Source organism: Rhinopithecus roxellana, chromosome 1, assembly GCF_007565055.1.
Source record: "Rhinopithecus roxellana isolate Shanxi Qingling chromosome 1, ASM756505v1, whole genome shotgun sequence".
Classification (NCBI taxonomy): Eukaryota; Metazoa; Chordata; class Mammalia; order Primates; family Cercopithecidae; genus Rhinopithecus; species Rhinopithecus roxellana.
In genome coordinates, this window is record NC_044549.1 from 14673210 (window position 1) to 14697400 (window position 24191).

At 35.1% G+C, this 24191-nt stretch overlaps 2 protein-coding genes across 4 annotated transcripts in view; one reads left to right on the top strand and one right to left on the bottom strand.

Moving 5' to 3' along the window:
* The window catches only part of ARL13B (ADP ribosylation factor like GTPase 13B), a 72182-nt gene that overhangs the window by 32889 nt on the left and 15102 nt on the right, over window positions 1–24191 (top strand). For all 3 annotated transcript variants that reach the window (XM_010357312.1, XM_010357311.2, XM_030939850.1), the window contains 2 exons: window positions 21593–21698; window positions 22831–23033. In XM_010357312.1, the coding sequence (XP_010355614.1) occupies window positions 21593–21698; window positions 22831–23033 (309 nt within the window). The remainder of the gene's footprint in view (window positions 1–21592; window positions 21699–22830; window positions 23034–24191) is intronic.
* STX19 (syntaxin 19) lies at window positions 782–14903 on the bottom strand. The gene is made up of 3 exons (XM_010357310.2): window positions 14665–14903; window positions 4905–4964; window positions 782–1679 (listed from the first exon to the last, which is right to left on the bottom strand). The coding sequence occupies exon 3, from the start codon at window positions 1664–1666 to the stop codon at window positions 782–784; it is 885 nt and encodes a 294-aa protein (XP_010355612.2). The 5' UTR covers window positions 1667–1679; window positions 4905–4964; window positions 14665–14903.

The following is a 24191-nucleotide window of genomic DNA, read 5'->3' on the forward strand; positions in this document are numbered from 1 at the left end:
TGATCTGTTGACATTGAGTTAAGTTACCTTCTGAGGATAAAACATTTGATAAAGGGCCGGGCGTGGTGTCTCACGCCTATAATTCCAACACTTTGGGAGGCCCAGCCGGGTGGATCACTGAAGGTCAGGAATTTGAGACCAGCCCCGCCAACATGGCAATCCCCCACCCCCTACTAAAAAATACAAAAATTAGCTGAGTGTATTGGTGCACACCGGTAATCCCAGCTACTTGGGAGGCTAAGGCACGAGAATCACTTGAACCCGGGAGGTGGGGATTGCAGTGAGCCAGGATCATGCCACTGCACTCCAGCCTGGATGACAGAGTGAAACTCTGTCTCAAAAAAAAGAGAAAAGATTTGATAAAGGTTCTAGTTTGGTTTAGCTTTATTGTAGCATGATTCTTAACTATTAAAATATTCTCAAATCAACCAATTGGATTGCCTAGGTAGTCATTACTACTTAACAGATGAGAAAAATGTATAATATAGAGCTTGATACCTGACCAGAAGACTAAGATTATTCATCTCATTTTCAATAGTTAATTTGTGAGTTGATGGTAACCATATTTTTTTTTTACTTTAATTAAATAAAAGCGTGTTTTATGTAACTGGCTACAGAAGTTTCTGTAATTTTAGTGGATTAGGGTTACAGGGGAAAATTACAACTTGACAGTGCTGAAAGGTATGTGAATGGATCCACAAGATGAAGAAAAACAATACAAGACACTGAAATATGAGCTATCTTTTACCCTAAAGCTGGAAAAAGTTTTAAAATAGCTTCTTTATTTTGAGCTACAGCATGGACAGCACCAACAACACAGTACTCTGCAAGGATTTCTTTTTTTGTATTTTACAGCTAGTCCAAATTTCTCTTTAGTATTATTAACATACTCTTTTGTACTATTCACTGTCATTTCAATATTGTTGATGCTCTCTCCTTGCTCTTCTACTAAAAGAGATATCTGAATGAAAAGATCCCTTAAATCCTTTATTTGGTTCTCTAAATTAACAAGTTCCTTGTGTCTCTGTTCAATCTCTGAAAGTTGTGCTTTAGTGATATTGATTTCTGTAAGTAAGCTTTCATTAAAAACTTCCCATTTTCCTTGATGAAGCATATCATTTACTTCTTCGTCAGACATCTCTTTTCCAGCAATTTCAAGCTGAAGCGAAATAAATGTCTTGCACTTCTCTTGCTTTGCTGCTATTGTATCATTGTATGTAAACATGATTTGCTGAAAATGGCGGAACATTGAAGCATGCTGAGATTTAAGTATCCTTGTGACCACTGATGATGGACCATTTTCAACCTCTGACTTTTTAACTTCTTTAACTAAATCATTCAAACTTCTGTTGATGTATTCTGCCTGGATTTTTACCTCCTTTGTAATGGTAGACTCTCTCTTAAGTAGACTAAACCTTCTCATTGAAGCCACCAGACTTTTCTGCTGCTGCCCAAATTTTTGAACATTGTCTGCCAAATAGTTAATACTTTCCTGTAGTTTCTGGATTTCATGTAGGTGTCTCTCAGCTACAGGCTCTGTTTCATAAATAACAGCTTGCTGCAGAAACACCCCTTGTTCCTCTGTTTCTGTAGTTGATACATGACTGTCTCTAGAGAGTTCAATTTCCTTTGTTCTCTGCTTTAGTTCTTGTAGTCGATCTTTCATCTTCCCTTTCCTCCTAAGAAGCAAAAATTTTTGTATTGAACAAGTGGAAATTTGATATTTTTCCCCAGTAGCAGTTGACTTCACGTAACTGTCTATATCCCAGCAAATATTCTCCTAGTTTTCTCAAATGAAGTTAAAAAATTAGAAAACATCCATGAGTTTCCTCATGAAAACCATTTAAATAGGGAAAGTAATATAAAATAATTTGTAAGTTACTTTGCATGTGAGTGCCATTTGGTTGTGTGCAATAGCCGAGAAAGCAGCGATGCAGACACAGTTGGCCAAAAATAAGTCTTCAGGGTCATAATATCTGTCACATTATAGTTTTTTTTTTTTTTTTAATAAAGAATACTTTTGACTATACCTTCACCTTATAGGATTAATCTTCAGGTACCAAAAGTGCCCTTGTTACTAAAGATAGTGTTTCCAGTTAATTTGGCCAATGTAATATTAAAAAATACTCAGTTTGCTAAATATGCGTCATTCAGTTAAAACCATTGTAATGACAGTACAGATTTTATATGAGAACGTTAAGCTATATGGATAATATTGAATTTATTTTAAGTTTTCCGAAGCCTCTGAATTAACATATTACTTGGCATAGTGTTTTTTCTAACTGTTGCATGTATATGAAAACATTGGTTTGGTTATGCTGATTTCTCATTCTTAGCATTCTTTTGCAAAGATATCCAGACTGTCTTAGAACAAAATTTATATCGATTTGTATTAGGTGATACTTTTATAAACATGAGAATATATTTACATAAAATCTTATTTTGGGAGTAATAATAATATTGACACTTATCACATGCTGTGTTGGTAGTTATCTGTAAGAATCAAATTGATGTACCTAACTTATATTTAATGATATAGATATACATGAAATGACATACATATATATAAAATGAATGGAATAAGAAGCAGTAAAATACTATTATGACAGAGCATCTTGATTTTAGAAATGTCTTTCATGACATTTTTGAAGATAAGAAGAGGCTGTTAGGGAGTACAAATAGCTCATTGGACAACATATAATATTAATATCAACCAGAAAAAAAAAAAGTCTCTGAATGTGATGCTGTTATGCTGTAGGACTCAGTGTTTGATATGTTTATGGAAATATTTTTATTAATCTGGATGTTGTCATAGGAGGCATACTTAACAAATGTGTAGATGGGGTAAAATTTGGAGGAATCTTTAGTATGTTGAAGTACAGGGTAGGGATTCAAAGATTAAAATAGTGTGGAACTTTATACTAAAAATAGCAAATATATTTAACAGGAATAGATTTAAAATATTTCATCTAGCTATAAAAAAAATTTTCATATCTACAGAGTAGAAGACCCTTGGGTTCACAATAGTGTCTATGTGTCTATGAAAGTATTGGAGATTTTAATTAAGTAAGTTTTTTTTTTTTTTTTTTTTGGGAGATGGAGTCTTGCTCTGAGTCTTGTTGGCGTGCAATGGTGCGACCTCGGCTCACTGCAACTTCTGCCTCTCGGGTTTAAGTGATTCTCCTGCCTCAGCCTCCTGAGTAGCTGGGATTACAGGCACCTGCCACCACGCCCAGCTAATTTTTGTACTTTTAGTAGAGACGGTGTTTCACCATGTTGGCCAGGTGGGTATCTAACTCCTGACCTTGTGATCCGCCCACCTTGGCCTCCCAAAGTGCTGGGATTACAGGTGTGAGCCACTTACCCAGGCTAATTAAGCTTTCTATCAGAACTATCAGAATAGTCATTATGCTTTTATAAATAGTAGTCTGATGTATGGATAAACTAAACTCTGCCTACTCTATGCTGTTCAGAGCAAACTGCAAGGATAAGGGGAACTCTGAACTTCTGAGCATATTTTGAGATGGAAATTCATAAATTAGGAATTACCAAACTAGCATGGAAAGGATGAGATTTGAAAACCATGCCAAATGGAGACTCATTGAAACAAATGGTAATATTTGTTCTGTAAAAGATAAGATATAGGGTGTGTATACAACTATCGTCTAAAACACAAAGATCTGTATATGCAAGTGGGATTAGACTTACTTGGCATAACTCCAAAGGACAGTGGATGGAAATTACATGGAAAGAGATTTGATTCAATTTGTAAAGAAGACTTTTCAAACAAATATTGTTTTCCCAAGATGAAATGAGCTGCCTCATGAGGTGCTGAATTTGCTATCACTGGAGATTTTCAAGATGTTCTTGAATGATGACTCCCATCAGGCATGTTACAGAAATGATGCCTGTTTTGGGTAAAAGTTTAAACCAATGTCCTGGTAGTATTCGTTTGGTTTTAAAGGACTGGTATTTTGTGAAATAATCATGGAAGTCTACTATATGTAAAGTTTTAAATGCTGTAGTATATATTTAATTTACAGTTATATAAGTATATAAAGTATATAAATTCCTCCTGTCCTTGAGGAATTTATAATTTAGGGTGAGAAGGACAATATACAATTTAAAAGATAAATGGGATGATTTTAGGTTTTGATACAATAATCAGGCAGGGTCTCTCTAAGCAGATATTTGAGGTGTGAGACTAAATGTTGAGAAGCCAGGCAGATGAAGAGCCAAGGGAGTATATTCTAGGTATAGGAGTTGGGGTGTCAAGGCAGTGAATAAGACCGATATGTTTTAGGAACAGAGTTATTGCATAAGAACAAAGTGAATGTAGATAGAAAGGAATGAGAAGAGTAACATGGGAAGAATGAAGTAGAAAGGTAGGCATGGACCACATCATAAAGGGCTTGTGGGCCAAAGGAAGGAGTTTAGATTTTATTCTAGGTGCAGTAGAAGACAGTTAAAAGATAAATAGGATATTGACATGATTTGTATGTATATATATTTTTCTTTTTGATATGTAATTTAAAATTTTTTTAAACTGAAACAAAGTGTCCCTATGTTGTCCAGGCTGGTCTTGAACTCCTGGGCTCAAGCCATCTGTCCATCTTGTCCTCCCAGAGTGCTAAGATCACAGGCATGAGCCACCATGCCTGACCCTGATTTATATTTTTAAAAGATGTTGTTGCTTTCTATATAGAGAATAGTTTCCTGGGGAGTGGGTGGAAGTAGTTCACAGAAGAGGCTTTAGTGATAGAGATGGAGTAAATGGGAACCATTAGGATATATTTTTGGAAGTAGAAGCAATAGGACTTGATGAGTTTAACCCATCAGCACTGAACACAATCTTTTCTTGAAACACTTTGAAGAAAAGTATTTCTCCTGTTTTTTTCCCTTACCTTTTTGGCTCTTCTTTTATCACTATTTTCTTTTTCCTGGCCACTCCTTATCTCCCCCACCTGTAAATATTGGAAGAATTTAGACTCAGTCTTATTTTTATCCATCATTTTTTAGACTCACGGCATTAAATGCTGTTCATAAGCTGATGACCCAAATTTGTATCTCCAGTCTAGGTTGCTCTTAAAAAACTACCTACCTGACAGCTGCATTTGAATGCCTCTGTCCAAAATGAGCTCATGATCTTCCTCTGAACCCATAAATTGCCCCATCTCTCTTCTGGCAACTCTGTTTTTTCAGTTGCTCAGACCAGAGACTCGGAAGTCTTTTTTTGTTTGTTTGTTTTTTGAGACCGAGTCTCACTCTGTCCCCCAGACCAGAGCACAGTGGCACGGTCTTGGCTCACTGCAACCTCTGCCTTCCAGGTTCAAGTGATTCTCCCGCCTCAGCCGCCCAAGTAGCTGAGACTACAGGCATGTGCCACCACGCCCGGCTAATTTTTGTATTTTTATTAGTGACAGGGTTTCACCATGTTGGCCGGGTTGGTCACAAACTCCTGACCTTTAGGTGATCCACCCTCTTCGGCCTCCCAAAGTGCTGGGATTATAGGCATGAGCCACCACGCCTGGCCGGAAGTCATTCTTGACCTTTTTTTTTTCCTACACTTCATATGCAAACATAGCAAGTCTTATCAACATCTCTTTCAAAATGTATTTGGACCTAGCCACCCCTTACCATCTCCCTGGTTCAAGTCCCTGTTATTTTTATTTTTTATTTTTGAGACAGAATCTTGCTCTGTTGCCTAGGCTGGAGTGCAGTGGCACGATCTTGGCTCACTGCAACCTCCGTCTCCCGGGTTCAATCCTTCTGCCTCAGCCTCCCAAGTAGCTGGGACTACAGGCACGTGCCACCACGCCTGGCTAATTTTTGTATTTTTAGTAGAGACAGGGTTTCACCATATTGCTAAGGCTTGTCTTGAACTCCTGACCTCATGATCCACCCCTCTCAGACTCCCAGAGTGCTGGGATTACAGGCGTGAGCCACTGCGCCCAGCCAACTCCCGGTTATTTTTCGTCTTGATTGTTACGGTAGTCTCTTGAGTGTTCTTCTTGTTTCCTTTTTGTACCAACTACCCCCAAACTGCCCCCACCACAAACCTTTGGTCTTAACACAGAATTCAGAGTTAAAATGTAGGTTAGACCATGTCATTCCTGTGCCTAAAATCCACCTTTGGCATTATCTCTTAGAGGAAAAACTACAGCCTACAAAACTCCACAATGACTTCACCCTCCTGTCACCCCTCTGACCTCATCTCCTACAACTCTCCCTTGCTCTGCTTCAGTCTCACTGTCCTTGCTGTTCTCACACAAATCCGGCACCATCTGGCTTTAGGGCCGTGGCACTTGCCTTCTCTTCTATTTGAAGTATTCTTTCCCATGTAGTATGTGACGTATTTCTCCAACCCAGTCCTTACTGAAATGTCACTCTCTGAGTCAGGATGTTCTTGGTCACCGTATCGGACTATACCTTCTCTCAGCTCTCTGACCCTTCCCAGCTTTATTTTTCTTAGCATTTTTCACTATTTAACATACCATATATTTTACTTATTTATAGTAACTTAATTGTCTACTTTCTCCTCCCAATATTAACTCCATGAAGTCAAGGGTTTTTATTCATTCTGGTACCTCATAGAGTTAATATTTGGAGGAGAAAGTAGAGAGTCTTTATTCTTTCCCAACACCTTGCTGAGTCTTATATTTACTTGAGTTCTCATGTTGAGATCTTGATATCTTAGATTTACTTGAGCTCTTAATATGTGCCAGGCACTGTTCTAAGTGTGTTGTATGTTCTTATAAGAACAAGTATTGTCATGATCTCTATTCTATAGATGATGAAATTAAGATCTCAGCTTTAGTAATTGAACCATGTTGTCAGCTAGTGGTAGAGTTGAGATTCAGATTCTGGCAGTATAGTTTGAAGGACTCAACTGTTTACTATAGCAGATTATGTGTTACTGTACTATAGCGTCCTAGAGCATAGTAACTTCACTATAGTATAGCATAGCTTTACTATGCTATAAAGCTTTTTCAGTGGTGTTAGAGAGATCGTCTAGGGTGAGTTCTGAAAAGAGGCAATTAGGTCAGTTAAGTGGTTGGGAAAAGAGCCTCACAAGGGATAAGACCTTGAAATCTGTTTTTGTCAGAAAAAGGTGTTTTATAGATATTAAAAGTTTATTCAGAAACATTTGCTACGTTACTTTATTGCCACATAACTATATTGCTGAGCATTTTAAGTATTGGTGGGAAATATTTAAGAGCAAGTTTTTGTTGCTGAAATGCACTTAGAGCATTCTACTATTTATTTTACCTATTTTAAATATTTAATTCAAATAGCTAGTAGTGTTTTGTTTTTGCCACTGATTTGCTACAGTAAAGGTAAAAAAGTTCAGTCAGTGCAATTTATGTAATAGGGGACTAAGCTGGAAAGAGATTCCATACCCTTCTTCCTCTGCATATTTTTATTGTCTGTATTTTACTTTACTGGCAAGGAACAGTTTCTCTACCTTCAGAGTAGAACTAACCAAAGCTAGTGTTTTTATAAGATCCAAGGAAAAAAATAAGCTGTGAATGATACTAGACCTGGAAAAATTATGAAAGGAAGATTAGTCAGGAGGAATATTAGAAGGTAATATAAAAAGAATTACCAATTTTAGGTGTTAAAAAGTTGTTTTTTTCTTCTGTATTTAATATTATATAATATATGTATATTTTGAGATGGTCTCGCTCTGTCACTCAGGCTGGAGTGCAGTGTCATGATCTTAGCTCACTGCAATCTCCACCTCCTGGGTTCAAAGCGATTCTTCTGCATCAGCCTCCCGAGTGCCTGAGGTTACAGGTGCCCATCACCATGCCCAGCTAATTTTTGTATTTTTAGTAGAGACAAGGTTTCACCATGTTGGCCAGACTGGTCTTGAACTCCTGACCTCAAGTGATCTGCCCACCTCAGCCTCCCAAAGTGCTGGGATTACAGGCATGAACCACCATTCCTGGCCAAATATTGTGTAAAATATTTGATGATTATCCTGGTACAGATACTTAAAGACACATAAAACTATTGGGAATTAATTGTGGAAACTTTTTACCATGTGGCAACTTTGTGAAAGCAGAATTATCATCCATGTTTTATTACATACATCTGATAAGAACTAGTCTTCTTTTCAGTATAGAGAAAATTTGATGTTAAAGTAAGTTGGCTTAGTGATTTATCTTGTGTAGCTTCCTAGTGTTCATTTTTTGGTTTAGTGGTATTTATGACTTCCTAATGTATGAGCTCTTTCTAGTATTACCATATTGATGCTGAAAAATAAATTCTTCCCCAAATTGTTGAAGATATCATGTCACATTTAGTGTAGCCATAAACTTTTTAAATAAGCTTTTTAAAAATGTTATTTTTCCCTCAAATTAATAATGCAGGTACACAGGTTAACAAATCAAGTCATATCAAGGCTTCTAAAGATATATATCTGACCCTTGCTTTCCCTACCACATCCCCTTTCCAATTCTCCATTCCTTAAAGGCAGTCATAAAGGCAGTCATTTTCAGCTCCTTAGCTACATGTTATATCTAAACTCCTATTTCTAGGTAATTTGCATGCGCAGGTATTTTTGCTTCTTCAGTTTTATTTTATTTTATTTTATTTTATTTTATTTTATTTTATTTTATTTTATTTTATTTTGAGACAGAGTTTTGCTCTTGTTGCCCAGGCTGGAGTGCAATGATGTGATCTCAGTTCACTGCAACTTCCTCCTCCCGGGTTCAAGTGATTCTCCTGCCTCAGCCTCCTGAGTATCTGAAATTACAGGCTCCTGCCACCACGCCCAGCTATTTTTTGTATTTTTAATAAAGACGGGGTTTCAACATGTTGGCCAGCTGGTCTTGAACTCCTGACCTCAAGTGATCCACCTGCCTCAGCCTCCCATAGTGCTGCGATTACAGGCGTGAGCCACCACAACTGGCTGCTTTTTTGGTTTTAGTTATTATATTGAATTTCTTCTATGGAAGATGTAGATTTAATTTTCTCTCATACCCCCATTCTTCCCTCAGCTTCCCCCTTTTAATACAGTTATATCACAAATTTTGGTTAATCAATGTTTTGTGTTTACATTATTATGACTACCCAAATACTATTTATATGTGAGTCACCTAAGGTACTGTGGCTATATTTCCTTTCTCAAATAATTTTTTAAATTATTTCTAAGTTTTTTCAATGGATAGAGATAGAAGATGAATATATTTAAGAAAACTTCTTGTTGACATATTTATACATATACAGAAAGTCCCCAGAGCATAAAGGTATATTATGATGATTTTTCACAAAGTAAATACATCCATGTAACTACCACATAGATCAAGAAACATATAACATTTAAACTTTTTTAAAAAAATATTAATTACCAATGTTTTTCACCTGCTTAATTTTGTACATATGCATCACTAATTCATTCTAAAACTGAAGTGAATTGAAAATATCCTCTTGACATATTTAAATATAGACTGTATATAGTTTTGTTTTATTTCATTTTATTCATCTTTTGAGGCTCCTTTCCTGGAACCTCTAGTGTAATCTGATTGTGTTAGAATTTTTTTTCCTCTTGTCTATTCTCTCTTTTTGATTTCCAGTTCCTCACCTTTCTTGGTTTATCTCCTTGATTTGGGAGTGTACCATAGCTTCTTTTCCAAATATAAATGCAGTGATAATTTGCATTACTGAAAATATTTTTATTCTGTCCTATACTTGAATACTATATTTTCTGTGGATAAAATTTTCAGTTTGAAATTATATTCCCTCAAAATTTTAAAAGTTTTATTACCACATCTTCTAGTTTTGTTACCCCTGAATGTTCTGCCCTCTGTTTTCTGATATTTTGTAGACTGGTTTTTATATTTCCTTTCATGAAATTCTTGACCTTTTCTTTTCATATTCCTGGTGTTCTGAAATTTCACAATAATGTGATCTGGGGTAGGTCTTGATGCATTTATTTGGTAAACATTTAGTTGGTCTTTTCAACCTACAAACTCATGTATTTAGGGACTTGCTTTTTTAAAAATAATTTCTTTAATAACTTTATTTTCTCCATTTTCTTTGTATTATTTTCATGGCCTTTCAGACATTAAGAAAATTAAAGAAGCAGTCCAGTCCAAGAAAAGCAATGTCCAAATAAGGGGAATTTTAAAGTGACTTACCTAAGGCCACACAACTAAAAGGTGGCAGAGCCTTCGTTTAGACATGTCTACTTGATTGCAAATCTGTTCTTTTTCCCCTATTGTGTGTTTAGTAGAAATTGATTATCCTAGTGAAATATACACAAATAATGTTTATCTATATCAAATACTGTATTATGTTACTAATATACATACTATATCTATTTAAAAGAAAAAAATTCAGCAGGAGATAATATAGCGTATAGTATCTAAAGTAATGTTTGAAGCTTTATTAGGCTCTTTAATTTAATCAGATCAAATTGATCACTTTACACTATAAAAGAAAAATAATTTGGATCTCACAGACTTATGTTTACAGAAAGTCTCTCTAAGAAATAGTGAATTTTATCTTTGGTACTACATGGAGATTGGGATTCTTATATTTTCTTCTGCTTCAAGTCATAGTCATCTAACCAGATTTCTGTTTCATTCTCTTATACTGGCTTGTCACTATGGATTATTTTTTAAAAATTAATAAATTAATAGAGAAAGGATCTCACTCTGTTGTCCAGGCTGGTCTTGAACTCCTAGCCTCAAGGGATCCTTCTACCTTGACTATGAATTCTTAAAGCTACAGCATATATAGCTGAAGTGCTAGTTGCTGCATTATTTTTTTTTAAACTGACTTGCACCCCTAAAAAAGAAAGAGTAACAGTGTTAGAAGCTCAGAGGAGAGAGGAAGAGAAAGTGGCATCAAACAAAAGATTTTGATTTTCTATTCATGAAAATTAAGTCCTATATTTATACAGTGGCTCAGTAGCTTTTAACAATCTTCAATTTTCACATTCCTCAAGAACTGCAATGTCTTGAACTTTCTCCTTGATTGCATGGTTTGGAACAAATCCTGAAACAACTCCCTCTAATGGTTTTATGACTGGAAAGATCTTTCTCCTTTTCTGGGTGTGTTGCTTTGTTTTATTTTTGAGATACCATCTCACTCTATCACCCAGGCTAGAGTACAGTGGCTCAGTTGCGGCTCACTGCAGCCTCTACCTCCCAGACTCAAGCGATCCTTCCCCCTCAGCCTCCCGAGTAGCTGGGACTACAGTTGCATGCCACTGTGCTTGGTTGATTTTTAAAAATTTTTTGTAAAGATGAGGTCTCGCTATGTTGCCCAGGCTGATCTCGAACTCCTGGGCTTAAGCAGTCTTCCCGCCTCAACCTCCTAAAGTGTTGGGATTATAGGCGTGAGCCAGTATACCCAGCCTCTTTTTTAAAAAATTAGAAATAAAGTAATCAAAAGCTTTTTTCTAAAGCATCATAGTTTTAAAATATTTTAAGAAATAGATGATATTTCAAATTGATGTCGGAGCACAGTGTACACAGGCTTTTGGGAAGGTAAATTTTCCTGTGAAGTGCCTTTGAGAAGGTGCATTTTACTGCCACTGATTTTGGAAAGCAGGATATTTGAGTCTGACCTGTATAAAGGTTGTTTTTTCCTGAATTTTTGTTCATGTAATGTTCCCTGAACAAGCACCACACTTTTATATTTGAATAAAAGGTACTTTAAGGAGCCCTTTAAAATATATTAATATGTCCTTTGTATTTATTAATCTTAATAAATTTACAAGCAAAAAACAAGAAAATATCCTGCTTTTTTTTTTTTTTTTAGATCTGTATACATTATTGATATTCAAGGCAAAACATGGAAATAGAATCAGGTTTCCTTTCAGTGTTATACATCATGGCATGCATATTATGTAAATGATGTTTAAAGTGAGCTATAAAGGTTATACTGTGTTTGTCTTGGTTAATGAATCCTATGTCTGTATTTCTTTTGAACATTTAGAGAATATTTATGTGAAAGATCCTTTACATTATTAGGTTATTTCTAGTTTCTTAGGAGTAATTTCCTATGTTTGCTGTGGTCACTGACTGGTGGCCACTTTGTTAAAGGTGAGCAAGTGTATTTAGTGAAATTCGTCAGCAGCCTAGCTTCATTGGAGAGTTATACAAGAATGCTCTGAGTGTCCTGATAAATTATGGACACATTGAGGCTATTTTTTTGATTGTCACTGCCAACGCCCCATGGAGTTTGCGCATTATAGCACAGGTAGGATAATGTAGGCCTTATTTTTCTCTAGTGATTTTTGTAGCCTAAGTGGATCTCACTTCCTGCTATAATCCTGGGCAAGTCAACAGAGTTATTTCTGTCTTTGTATACAGATTATGTTGTATTATTCCTAGTTAACTGCTTCATCTAGGAAACTCAGTTTTAGTTCCCTGTAATGCAGCAAACTCCAAACCTCAGCTTTAAGGTAAAGTATTTGCCCAGTGGAATTAGGTTTAATTACTACTCTTCATTTTGGCTTTAAGTATGTTTCCTCATCATTTCTGGCACCTGAAAACTTCTCTTTTTTACTGTAAAATTTAGTGATGTTGTTTTAAAATGTGTCTTTTTTAAACTTATGATTACATCAAATTCTGTATGTTTACAGAAAGAGGGAGCAACTTCTGTATCTGTGCATTTTGACTGAAGTCATAGTTGCTTACCTTTACAGAATTAACATAATTGAGAATGTTTCCCTAAATCCTTGTTCATCTATGTAGAAATTGACTTAAGATAGGTACTCAGATATGTTTATATGCTATATATAAATTGCATTTTCTAGTAGTTGCATACTCATAACTATATGTATAACTATCCAATTTATTGATCTTATATCTTCATTAATTAGAATACTAGGCAAAGTAAGACAAATATGCATATTAGAATTTAAAACATGCAAGGACAGGATTCATATAAGCATAAAATATGAAGCTCATAGTTATGAAATCATTTAATTGCTTAGACTAGGTGAAATTGATGAAATTACTATTTTGTGCAGTCTGTTCTGTACCTTAAATTTATTACGTTGGAAGAATTATATACAAATATGAATCATCTTTTATTATGTTTAACTTACAGCATTGCTTTACAGTTTTGGATTTTACTAGCAAGAACTCTATCTGTGAACTTAAACATGATATTTTAAAAAGAAAGAACAATAACTCGTATGTGTGATAATCAGCTTTGACAACTTGTTCTGGGAAATAGAAAAGTAAACTGGTGCGACTCAATTCAAATAAAAGGTTCTCTGCCCTATTACAGACACTGAAAATCCCTGGAAACAGAAACATGAGTAAAAATTACCTAGTACTTTAAGAAATATGCCCTGGGATAGATACTTAGTGTATTTATAGATTTTTTTAAAAGTAGGCCATTTCTTTTGATTGTTACTGTAATGATTAAATAAAACATTTCAAGAAAACATTTCAAGAAATGTGACCAGTTTTTACCCAAGAGAAAACAGAATATTCTGTTGCTTTTGTATATGAAGTCAACTTGCAACATTTTTCTAGTGCAAGTGAAAGCAGAGGATCTTACTGTAATGTTAACCTCTTTGACTGCTAAAGTGAGGGCCAAATAGTAGTTTCTAAAAACTAAAAAAAATACAAATTGCATATATTGTCTAATTTTGAATTATCTGACTTTTTTTTTTGCAATGTAAGCTTTCAATGCTTTTTTTCTACTTTTTATTTAGTGTAAATAAGTTAATGAATTAACTTGTTTAACAACATATTAAGATCATTTTATTTAAATATAAGACTTGTATAATTTTTGAACTTTTATCTGATTCAAGTAACCTGTACATACATAAAATGATTTTTATATCATTTAAAACTGCATAGCTATGAAGATAATGTGTTCTAGGTATTATATGGCCAATTCTCAAGTCCACCTTTAAAATACATATAAAAGTCATTATTATTTTGATTTGAAATGGAATATTTATTAAATTCTAACATAGTAACAATTATAACTTTGAAAGTATCTAACCTATCTACATATGTTGTATTTAAATGATGCTGATTTAAATTTTTCAAGCCATCAATTAAATGGTAACCCTTATGTTAAATGGTGTAACTTAAGTATTTGTAATGTACTAGTTGAAATATTATAAAGGTTAGTAAGTACTTCGATATTTTATGGTAGCCCTTTCACAAGATTATTTTCCAATTTTTTAAATTTTAGAAGAGTCTAGTAAACAACAGTGAAGCAATTAAGACCATTATAGCAAATTATCTTAGATTTTTAAGGTTATATGTATGTGTCAAATTTGGGTATAAGCTGCTTTTCAGAGTTAAATATAAAAATGTTCTCTGAAGTAAGCACATTCATAGTGTCTATAAAAGAAATAATTTTAGATTTGTTTTTACATCTGACTTTCTAGTATTTCTAAAATGAGAGCTTACTTTTTAAAAGACTTAAAAAAATTTTTCTTTCCTCTGAAGTTGATTTTTATTATAGTAGTCTATTTTCAAGAGCTTTATACCCAGATCCCAGTCAGCATGTCAGTAATATATGTGAACAAATCAGCTACCAGTACCCCTGTCCAAATCTGAGTAAAACAAGTAACCCTCATTATTTGTTGAGCGATTTTTAAAAGTACCAGTATAACCAGATTTCAGTCTATGGATACCTCATATTAAAAGGTACAAAAAAGAGTCGTTTATTTACCTTTCTGTCTTCTTCCTTTTGTTGGTTTTCCACCTGCCGTGTTGGAGTCCTGCCTTTGAGAGAAAATCTGAACATCTCATGTAATGTTTTGAGCAATTTATCTAAATCTCTATCTTACAGGGCACAGGCTAATTTCTGTATAGTTTCCATGTTGTTAATTGAAAGTCAAATAATGAAGTCAAATAAGAGATAAAGTTGTACTTTTGCTGTTAATAGCAAGTGAAAATAGATTGCTTACTTCACACCTGGAGAATCCGGTTCTGCCTGTTAGATGCCTGTTCTTTAGATTAAAGGAAGATCATTTTCATTGGAGCTAGTTGGTAACAGGAAGTCCTCGTTAAACTGCCTACGTAGAGTATTTGGCATTGGATCTGCAAATTTAGTCCTACGTTATATATGTAATATATTATTCTAAGAAAAGGGAGTTGTATTTAAACAAAGGTTACTTTCTTTTCTATAGATATCAAAACTTACTAAAAATATAGAATTAAATAGGAATGAAAAGAAGCTTGGTGTAAAGGCTTTTTCTGTTCCATTTACTTTAAAATGGTTGAAATCTGTCCTATTTTAGGAAGTCCCATAAGAGCTTAGCTCATAAAATCATAGAATTTCAGAAGGGGAACATCCAGGAAAGAGCTCATGTCTGTAAACCATTCATCCCACTTTACTTTTAATTTTTTTTTTTTTTTACTTGCCTGCTGTTTTTATTTTAAAATAAATTTTATATAGAACTAAAGTTATCCAGCAATATATGTTAAATCATTTATTTTGTCAATATCACAACTCAAAATTAATTTATACCAGAGGAAAATGTTTATAGGAAGAATTAGAAATGAAAATCTCTCTTGTACTACCAAATTTCAGATCCATTTTTTCTACCTGACTTGTTACTGTTTGAGGGCAAGAAGGACATTCCTGTATCTATCAAAATCATATATATACACACTTTTTTTTTTTTTTTTTTTTTTTTTTTTTTTTTTTTTTTTTTTTTTTTTTGAGAAGGAGTCTCATTTCTTGTAGCCCAGGCTGGAGTGCAGTGGTATGATCTTGACTCACTGCAACCTCCGCCTCCTGGGTTCAAGCAATTCTGCTGCCTGAGGCCCCTGAGTAGCTGGGATTACAGGCGCCTGCCACCACGCCCAGCTAATTTTTTTGTAGAAATGGGGTTTCACCATGTTTGCCAGGCTGGTCTTGAACTCCTGACCTCAGGTGATCCACCTGCCTCAGCCTCCCAAAGTTCTGGGATTATAGATGGAGCCACCACACCTGGGCAATCACATTTATATTTATTCTTTGTTTTAATAGTTCTACTTCCTGGAATCTGTACTCAAAATAAGAAATAACTCCTTTGCACACTTACTTTTTATAGCACTCTTTGTAAAAACAATACACAGGAAACACAAAAGTCCTTCAGCATAGAACTGGCTGAGTAAATGATGAAACATTCAAAGGGAAACATTTTGCAATTATAAAAAATAATGAAGATTTTGTTATACTGCTTCAGGGTACTTTCAAAATTTACTTTTCTTTTAAAAAAAGCATGCTGCGTAAGAATATATACATGTAATATGCTAACTTTTAGGAAGAAAGGAAGGGTATATATAAATATTGTATATATACACAAATACATAAACCGTCAATAGCATTGAATATGCATAGTGCCCAAATTATGGTCCTTAAAATACCATTTTCTCCATATGCTTGTTTATATTTTCAAAAAGAAATAATGGGAAGGTGAACTAAACACGAATGAAAATGGTTACCTATAGGAGAAGGGAAGGAAAAGGCAAAGAGATGGCAAATAGTTCTTCTGATTATACCTGGTTTTTATAATTCTGAATTTAGAACCATATAAATTTTTTTTATTTTTATTTTTTGAGACAGGGTCTCACTCTGTCACCCAGGCTGGAGTGCAGTGGCACAATCTCAGTGGCACAATCTCGTCTCACTGCAACCTCTGCCTTCTGGGTTCAAGAAATTCTCATGCCTCAGCCTCCCGAGTAGCTGGGATTACAGGTGCGCACCACCACGCCTGGCTCATTTTTTTTTTTTTTCTCTCCTGTATTTTCAGTAAAGACAGGGTTTCACCATGTTGGCCAAGCTGGTCTCGAACCCCTGACAAATGATCCACCCACCTCGGCCTCCCAAAAGTGCTGAGATTACAGGCGTGAGCCACGACACCTGGACAATATAAATATTTTAGAAATTAAATCTTAAAACAAATACACAAACTATCTGTAAAATGCAAAAGCACCTAGAAAGAAATGAACCTAGGTGTATATCTAGGTGATGGCAAAACTACACAGAGAAGTATTGTTTTAAGTAATTTTAAAGCAGTATTATTGACTCTACATCTCTAGTGGGATATAGAGTAGAGACAAAAATAACCACAAAGATATGTTAACCTGCACTTAGTAGTCTTATATTTAGTAAAAATGTTGATATTATTATGTTGAAATTCCTATATATAGTTGGATAAAACAAATAATATTATTAGAAACTGTAGTTTTCAGCATAAGTAAAAAGAGATACAAATAAGATCTAAGGCTGGGCACAGTGGCTCATGCTTGTAATCCCAGTATTTTAGGAGGCTGAGGCAGGAGGATTGTTTGAGCCTAGGAGTTTGAGACCAGACTGGGGAACATAGTGAAACCCCATCTCTGCTAAAACAAACAAACAAACAAAAAAACACATTCAAACACTAGCTGGGCATAGTGGTATGCGCCTGTAGTCCCAGCTACTTGGGAGGCTGAGGTGGGAGGATGGCTCGAGCCTGGGAGGTAGAGGCTGACATCACACCTCTGCACTTCAGCCTGGGCAACAGAGTGAGACCCTGTCTCAAAGAAATAAACAAAAACAAGATTTAAGAAGCTCAGTAAAACTTGGTAGTTGATTTGAAATGAAAAAAATCAGCATGAATGCATGAATACATTTTTTTTCTATTTCCTAGCTTTGTGCACTGAAAGGGCCTAGAAGCAGTAGTAAGTCAATAGCAAATGTATATCTATAACTCCTAGGTTTTGGTCTTTAAAATGCCATTTTCCACTAAAAAGATCAAGACTTCTTAGGGAAATAGATGATTGCAAGTCTGGAACCTTGTTTGATAGTGGAACACAAAGAAGCTATCAAAGGCTGTTGGAGTTGTACCAAAAGGGTCCAAGAGCCGACCTGACGGGGACTCCCACTGTCTCAAAATGGGTACCTTTGAGCCTTAAAAAGAGCAATAACTGAAACAAATTAGTTCATAATGATGCCTCTCAAAATGAGAAAAAGCACCAAAAAGCCCAAATAGCCAAAGCAGCCCTAAGCAAAAAGAACAAAGCTGGAGGCATCATCTTATCTGGCTTTAAATTATACTGCAAGGTTACTGTAACCAAAGTAGCATGGTACTGGTGTAAAAATATATGAATAGATCAGTGGAAAAGAATAGAGAATCCAGATGATGGGTACAATGATGCTGGGAAAAGTGCATTGCCATATGCAGGAGAATGAAACTGGAATCCTGTCTCCCACCATCTACAAAAATTAACTCAGGTGGATTAAAGACTTACGGGTAAGACCTGAAAAATACTAGAAGAAAACTTTGATGAAACTCTTCTGGACATTGGTCTAGGCAAAGAATTCATGACTAAGACCTCAAAAGCAAAAGCAATAAAACTAGGAATAGACAAATGGGACTTAATTATTAAGCAAAAACTTCTGCACAGCAAAAGAAGTAATCAATGGAGCAAACAGCCTGCAGAATGAGGGAAAATATTTGCAAATTATTCATCCTAGAGGGGACTAATATCGAAAATTTACAAAGAAATCAACAACAACAAAACAAAACAAAAAACCCCATTAAAAATGTGCAAAAGACATGAATAGTCATTTTTCAAAAGAAGACACACAGATGGCCAAGAAGCATATGAAAAAATGCTCAATATCCCTAATCATCAGAGAAATGCAGATTAAAACCACAATGAAATACCATCTCACACCATTCAGAAGTTTTAGCTGTTACGAAAAAGTTAAAAAATAGCAGATGTTCGCGAGATGTTCCTGTAGAAAAGGGAATGCTTATACATTCTTGGAATGTAAATTAGTACAATCACTATGGAAAACAATACGGAGTTTTTTTTTTTTTTTTTTTTTTTGAGACAGAGTCTGGCTCTGTCTCAGGCTGGAGTGCAGTGGTGCGATCTCGGCGCACTGCAAGCTCCGCCTCCCAGGTTCACGCCATTCTCCTGCCTCAGCCTCCCGAGTAGCTGGGACTACAGGCGCCCGCCACCTCGCCCGGCTAGTTTTTTCTATTTTTAGTAGAGACGGGGTTTCACCGTGTTAGCCATGATGATCTCGATCTCCTGACCTCGTGATCTGACCACCTCGGCCTCCCAAAGTGCTGGGATTACAGGCGTAAACCACCGCCCCCGGCCAGTATGGAAATTTCTTAAAGAACTAAAAAAAGAACTACCATTCAGTCTTGCAGCCTCACTACTGGGTACCTATCCAAAGGAAAAGAAATTATTATACAAGAAAAGATATCTGAACTCAGATGTTTATCACAGCATTATTCACAGTAGCAAAGATACGAAGTCAACCTAAATGTCCTTCCATGGATGATTAAAGAAAATGTGTGTATGTGTGTTTTGTACATACATACAATGGAATACTACTCAACTATTTAAAAAACATGTTTTTTCAGCAACGTGGATGGAGCTGGAGGTCATTTTTTGAAGTGAAATAATTCAGAAACAGTTAAATATAGCATGTTCTCACTTATAAGTGGAAGTTAAATAATGTGTGCACATTGACATGGAGTGTGGATTAATAGACATTGGAGACTTAGATGGGTGGGAGGGTGGAAGGGGAGTTAGAGATGAGAAATTAATGTCTACAATGCACATTATTAAGCTTATGGTTACACTGAAAGCCCAGACCTCACCACTATGCAATATAGCACCACTATGCAATACGTTTACATAACAAAACTGCACTAGTAATCCTTAAATTTATAGGATTTTTTTTTTTTAATCAACCTGATCACCTTCGGAGGTTGCTGTGCCATCAATGCATTATTTTGGCAATTAGGAAATAAGGACAGGGGATCAAACGTTTATCTTGACTTTGTGAGTTTTAAGAGTCAACCAAGTAGTTGGTGAAAGCTTTTTTTTAGCAAGAATCCTGCTAGTAAATGCAGAAGGAATATGGAACTAGAAAAGTTACTGTTTCATAAACTTTGTTAAAATAATAGAATTAAGTAAAGGTCATCAATGGCTGCTAAAATCATTAAGTGAAAGATTAATCAAGAACTTTATTTTGGATGGATCAGGCTAAATGTAAATCCAATAATTTTATACCACTAAAACAGGACATTATATAAAAGTGATATTATATGCCTCCCTGAATACAAGCACCACCTACGAAATATGCTTGCCAAAAAGATTTCATCTGAAACTCATCCAGCTTCTTACCAACAGATAAGGGAAATATAGGATAGGCATGTTAAATAAGTGTATAAGGAAGGTATTAGCCAAATCCCAAATATGGGAAATTCTAAAGAAAAATTACAAATAAATATCATGGGAGGGAAAGAGTTGTGGGGGTGGTAGCGGGGAGGGCAGGTGTAATACGGATTCAAAAAGAGGTAAGTGATAAGTAATGTATATTGGCTCTGAATTTAAACATAACACTTGTAAAATGATACTGGAGAATATTGAGTAAATCAAGTAATATTGAAGACTTACTGTTAATTTTGTTAGGTGTAATAGTGGTATCATGGTAATAATGATTTTTTAATATCTGGGTGAAGTAATGTGACTCAGGCAGCAAAACAGAAGGTATGTAGATTTAATGGTAATTTGGGAAATACAAAAAAGAAGTTATGTAGATAAGCAAGAATGACACAGTTTGGATAATTTCTAAGGGGTTCGTCTTAGTCTATGTACTTAATTTTTTTTTTTTTTAACTTAAAGAGTCTGTCAAACTTTGAGCAAGGCAGTATTTTATTAAACTTTTAAATCTGTGTTTTATAATTAAATAGTGGTATATTGTGGTAAATCCTGTTTTTCTGTAGAATATTTTGTTTTTTCATTTTGTCGGTGTCCAGTTTGTCTCTAATTGAGTACAATTTTTTTTTTTTTAATTCCCAGTGCTTTGCCAAGTCAATTAGAAGTGGCCTTGGGTCTTCAGTAAATTGTACATTTATGTGGATACATTCACACATTATAATTGTAGATAAGCTCGAATATTACAAATTCAGAATAAATATTTGGGCATTTAAAACATTACGGTTTGTATTTTAAGAAGGTAAGAATATAATTTATAGATGTGACCTGGGGAAATCAGTCCTCTTCCTTTTCTGTTTTGTAGCTTTATTGTTGGCATATTGATCTGTTGTTTGTTTTCTTGACACTTCTCTTTATTTGATTTTCCTTTTATAGGCCAGTAGTTACAAACTGTTTTAGCAATAATAAAGGAAAAATGACACAATTGGTACTAAAACATTTTAAGAAACTAGTGTGTCCTGTAATCAGTGGATTTAAAACTTGGGAATCAAAGAATGTGGTCAGGCCAGTCATGGTGGCTGACTTCTGTAATCCCAGCACTTTGAGAGACTGAAGTTGGCAGATCACTTGAGGTCAAGAGTTCAAGACCAGCCTGGCCAAAATGGCGAAACCCAGTTTCTACTAAAAACACAAAAAATTAGCCACGTGTGGTGGCACACACCTGTAGTTCCAACTACTCTGGAGGCTGAGATAGGAGAATCACTTGAACCTGGGGGGCGGAGGTTGCAGTGAGCTAAGATTGCACCTCTGTACTCCAGCCTGGGTAACAGAGTGAGACTCAGTCTCAAAAAAAAAAAAAAAAGAAAAATGTGGTCAGAATATCTTTAAGTTTCCATCCAATTATGTATATGCTGCATAAAAGTACTTTATTTATCTTTTAGGTTGGCAAACAAACAAGATAAAGAAGGAGCATTAGGAGAAGCTGATGTCATTGAATGTCTATCTCTGGAAAAATTGGTCAATGAGCACAAGTGCCTGTGTCAGATAGTAAGGTTTTTTTTTTTAATTTTAACTTTTTGTCCTTTCAAATAGGTTCAGTATAACTTGGTTTTTATAAAAGTGATAGCAGTTAAAAGGCAATCTTTTCAAAGAATTTTTTGTAACCTATGAAATCACACTCCCACTTTTCTGTTGATATAACTTAACACCATAATATTTGTTGTCTGTTTCATTGTCATTTCCATGAACCATCTCTCCATGATTTCAAGGAGCTTCCCATTTGCATTTTAAGATATTGCTGATAGGATCTGTGCACTGTGCCAACACATCATAGTATGACATTTGTAATGGGAAAGAAAAGTGTAAATATAACATTTAAACATATGAGAGATTCATAATTAATTTTGAAAAATTATATTGCTGGGCATAGTGGCTCATGCCTATAATCCCAGCACTTTGGGAGGCTGAAGGAGGCAGATTGCTTGAGCCCAGGAGTTTCGGACCAGCCCTAGGCAACATAGTGAGACCCTAGCTCTACAAAAAATGCAAAAACTAGCTGGGTGTGGTGGTGTGTGCCTGTAGTCCCAGCTACTTGAGGGGGCTGAGGTGGGAAGACCACTGAAGCCTGGGAGGTTGAGGCTGCAGTGAGTTCTAATCCAGCCACTGAACTCCAGCTTGGGCCACAGAATGAGACACTGTCTCTAAAAAACAGAAAAAGAAAAGATAAATCATATCAGGAGAGATGTCATACAGTCGTAAGGAAGATCGACAGTGGATTTAATAATTTATTTTGGTTTCAAAAAACATTAGCCTGTCAATCTTATGGATGTTTACTGCTGTAGATTTTAGTATAAGGAATTAAAACTTCCTGGAATTTTTAATAAATAGAGGTGTTTTTTATGGCAATTAAATTTTTTCTTCTAATATTGTAAGTGGCACTATCACTCTCTTTATAATATCTCACATAGTGTACAGATGTTATCTGTAAAGTATTTTAAGTCCTATATACTAATGTTAATAATCATTGCAATGCTATGTTTTGGAAGTTAAATAAGCAGATGCTTCATATCATTAACTTAAATAGCTTAATTTTGATTTGCCATTAATTATACTTAATGGTTTATGAATAGATTTGTGTGGAGACCTTTTAATCTTTTAGTCAAATAAATTTCTGTTTTAGGAACCATGTTCAGCAATCTCGGGGTATGGAAAGAAAATTGACAAGTCCATTAAAAAAGGCCTTTTTTGGCTGCTACATGTTATTGCAAGAGACTTTGATGCCTTAAATGAACGCATCCAAAAAGATACAACAGAACAGCGTGCTCTTGAGGAACAAGAGAAACAAGAAAGAGCTGAACGGGTGCGAAAATTACGAGAAGAAAGGTAAGTAGATTAATTTCGCACCACGGTGCATTTGAAGAATCAAAAACATAAGAATCTGATGAATTAGTTGTTAGTTTTATCTGTTCAGTTTCTCCTTTCTATATGAAGGAAGACACTAGGTAAATTTTGTATTTCTATGGATCTTTTTCTATACAAGTTTGGGTGATAGATTCCTAATTTTTCTGGAGATTGTATAGTAGTTAAATTTACTCCTTATGTAACCATTGCCTTCCAGAGTTTTGAATTTTTATCTCTGATTTCTTATGGGTATCTTTAGTGCAGTGGTTCTCAATGCACAGGGTAGTTTTTAACATTTGGCAGTGTCTGGAGACATTTTCAGTTTTCACCACTAGGGGGAGGGGTGGAGTACTACTCGGCTATTGGGTAGAGGCCAGGGATGCAGCTGAACGACCTATGACAAACAGGACAGTCTCCCACAACAAAGAATTATCAGGCTTAATATGTCAATAACGTTGAGACTGAGGAACCTTTTTAGTTTCAGCAAGGATAGAAGGTGAGCTGATAGAGGATCATTCAACTCAAGCAAAATCTGATCCAAAGTTGCTTTCCATCTGGCCTTCTGTGTAGATTAACATAATTGTAGCCCAGTGGGCAAGAACCTACTACCCTTGGTGACCCCATTATGAGGAGCTTTCTTATATTGTGAAGGCAACCCTCTGATAACTGATATTTTTCATTTAATTCATCAATAGGACTTAAAGAAATACTTATAGAAATGACTCTCTATCCCCAAGTGCTCAATAATATGAACATGTCATTCATCAGGGATCTCTTTATATAAAAAACAGATTAGAGTGAATGATTTTGGCAGCTGTTGATACAAGGTTTTAGTTCCTGTGAGAATCTGTTTTTTTCTTAGTAGCTATTTTTATCATATAAAGCTCAGTACAACCAATCATGCATGTAAGTATACCTTTTATATATAATATTTATAAAAATTAAATATATGGCCACACTTATGTGAAAACTCCTTTTCCTCCACTAAGAAAATAAAAATAGAAGCAACAAAAAAATTGAGTTGGATAAAAGAAATCTAATGTTAGTAACTTTTTAAATGTTTTTGCCTTTTCCATAATGATATTCTAGATCATGTTATGGCAGGCTTTTCCAGTACTCCTTACCCTTTCTTTCTTTCTC

What these genes read in the sequence shown, in the direction of transcription:
- STX19 (XM_010357310.2), bottom strand. Translation starts at nt 1,666, where the DNA reads ATGAAAGATCGACTACAAGAACTAAAGCAGAGAACAAAGGAAATTGAA.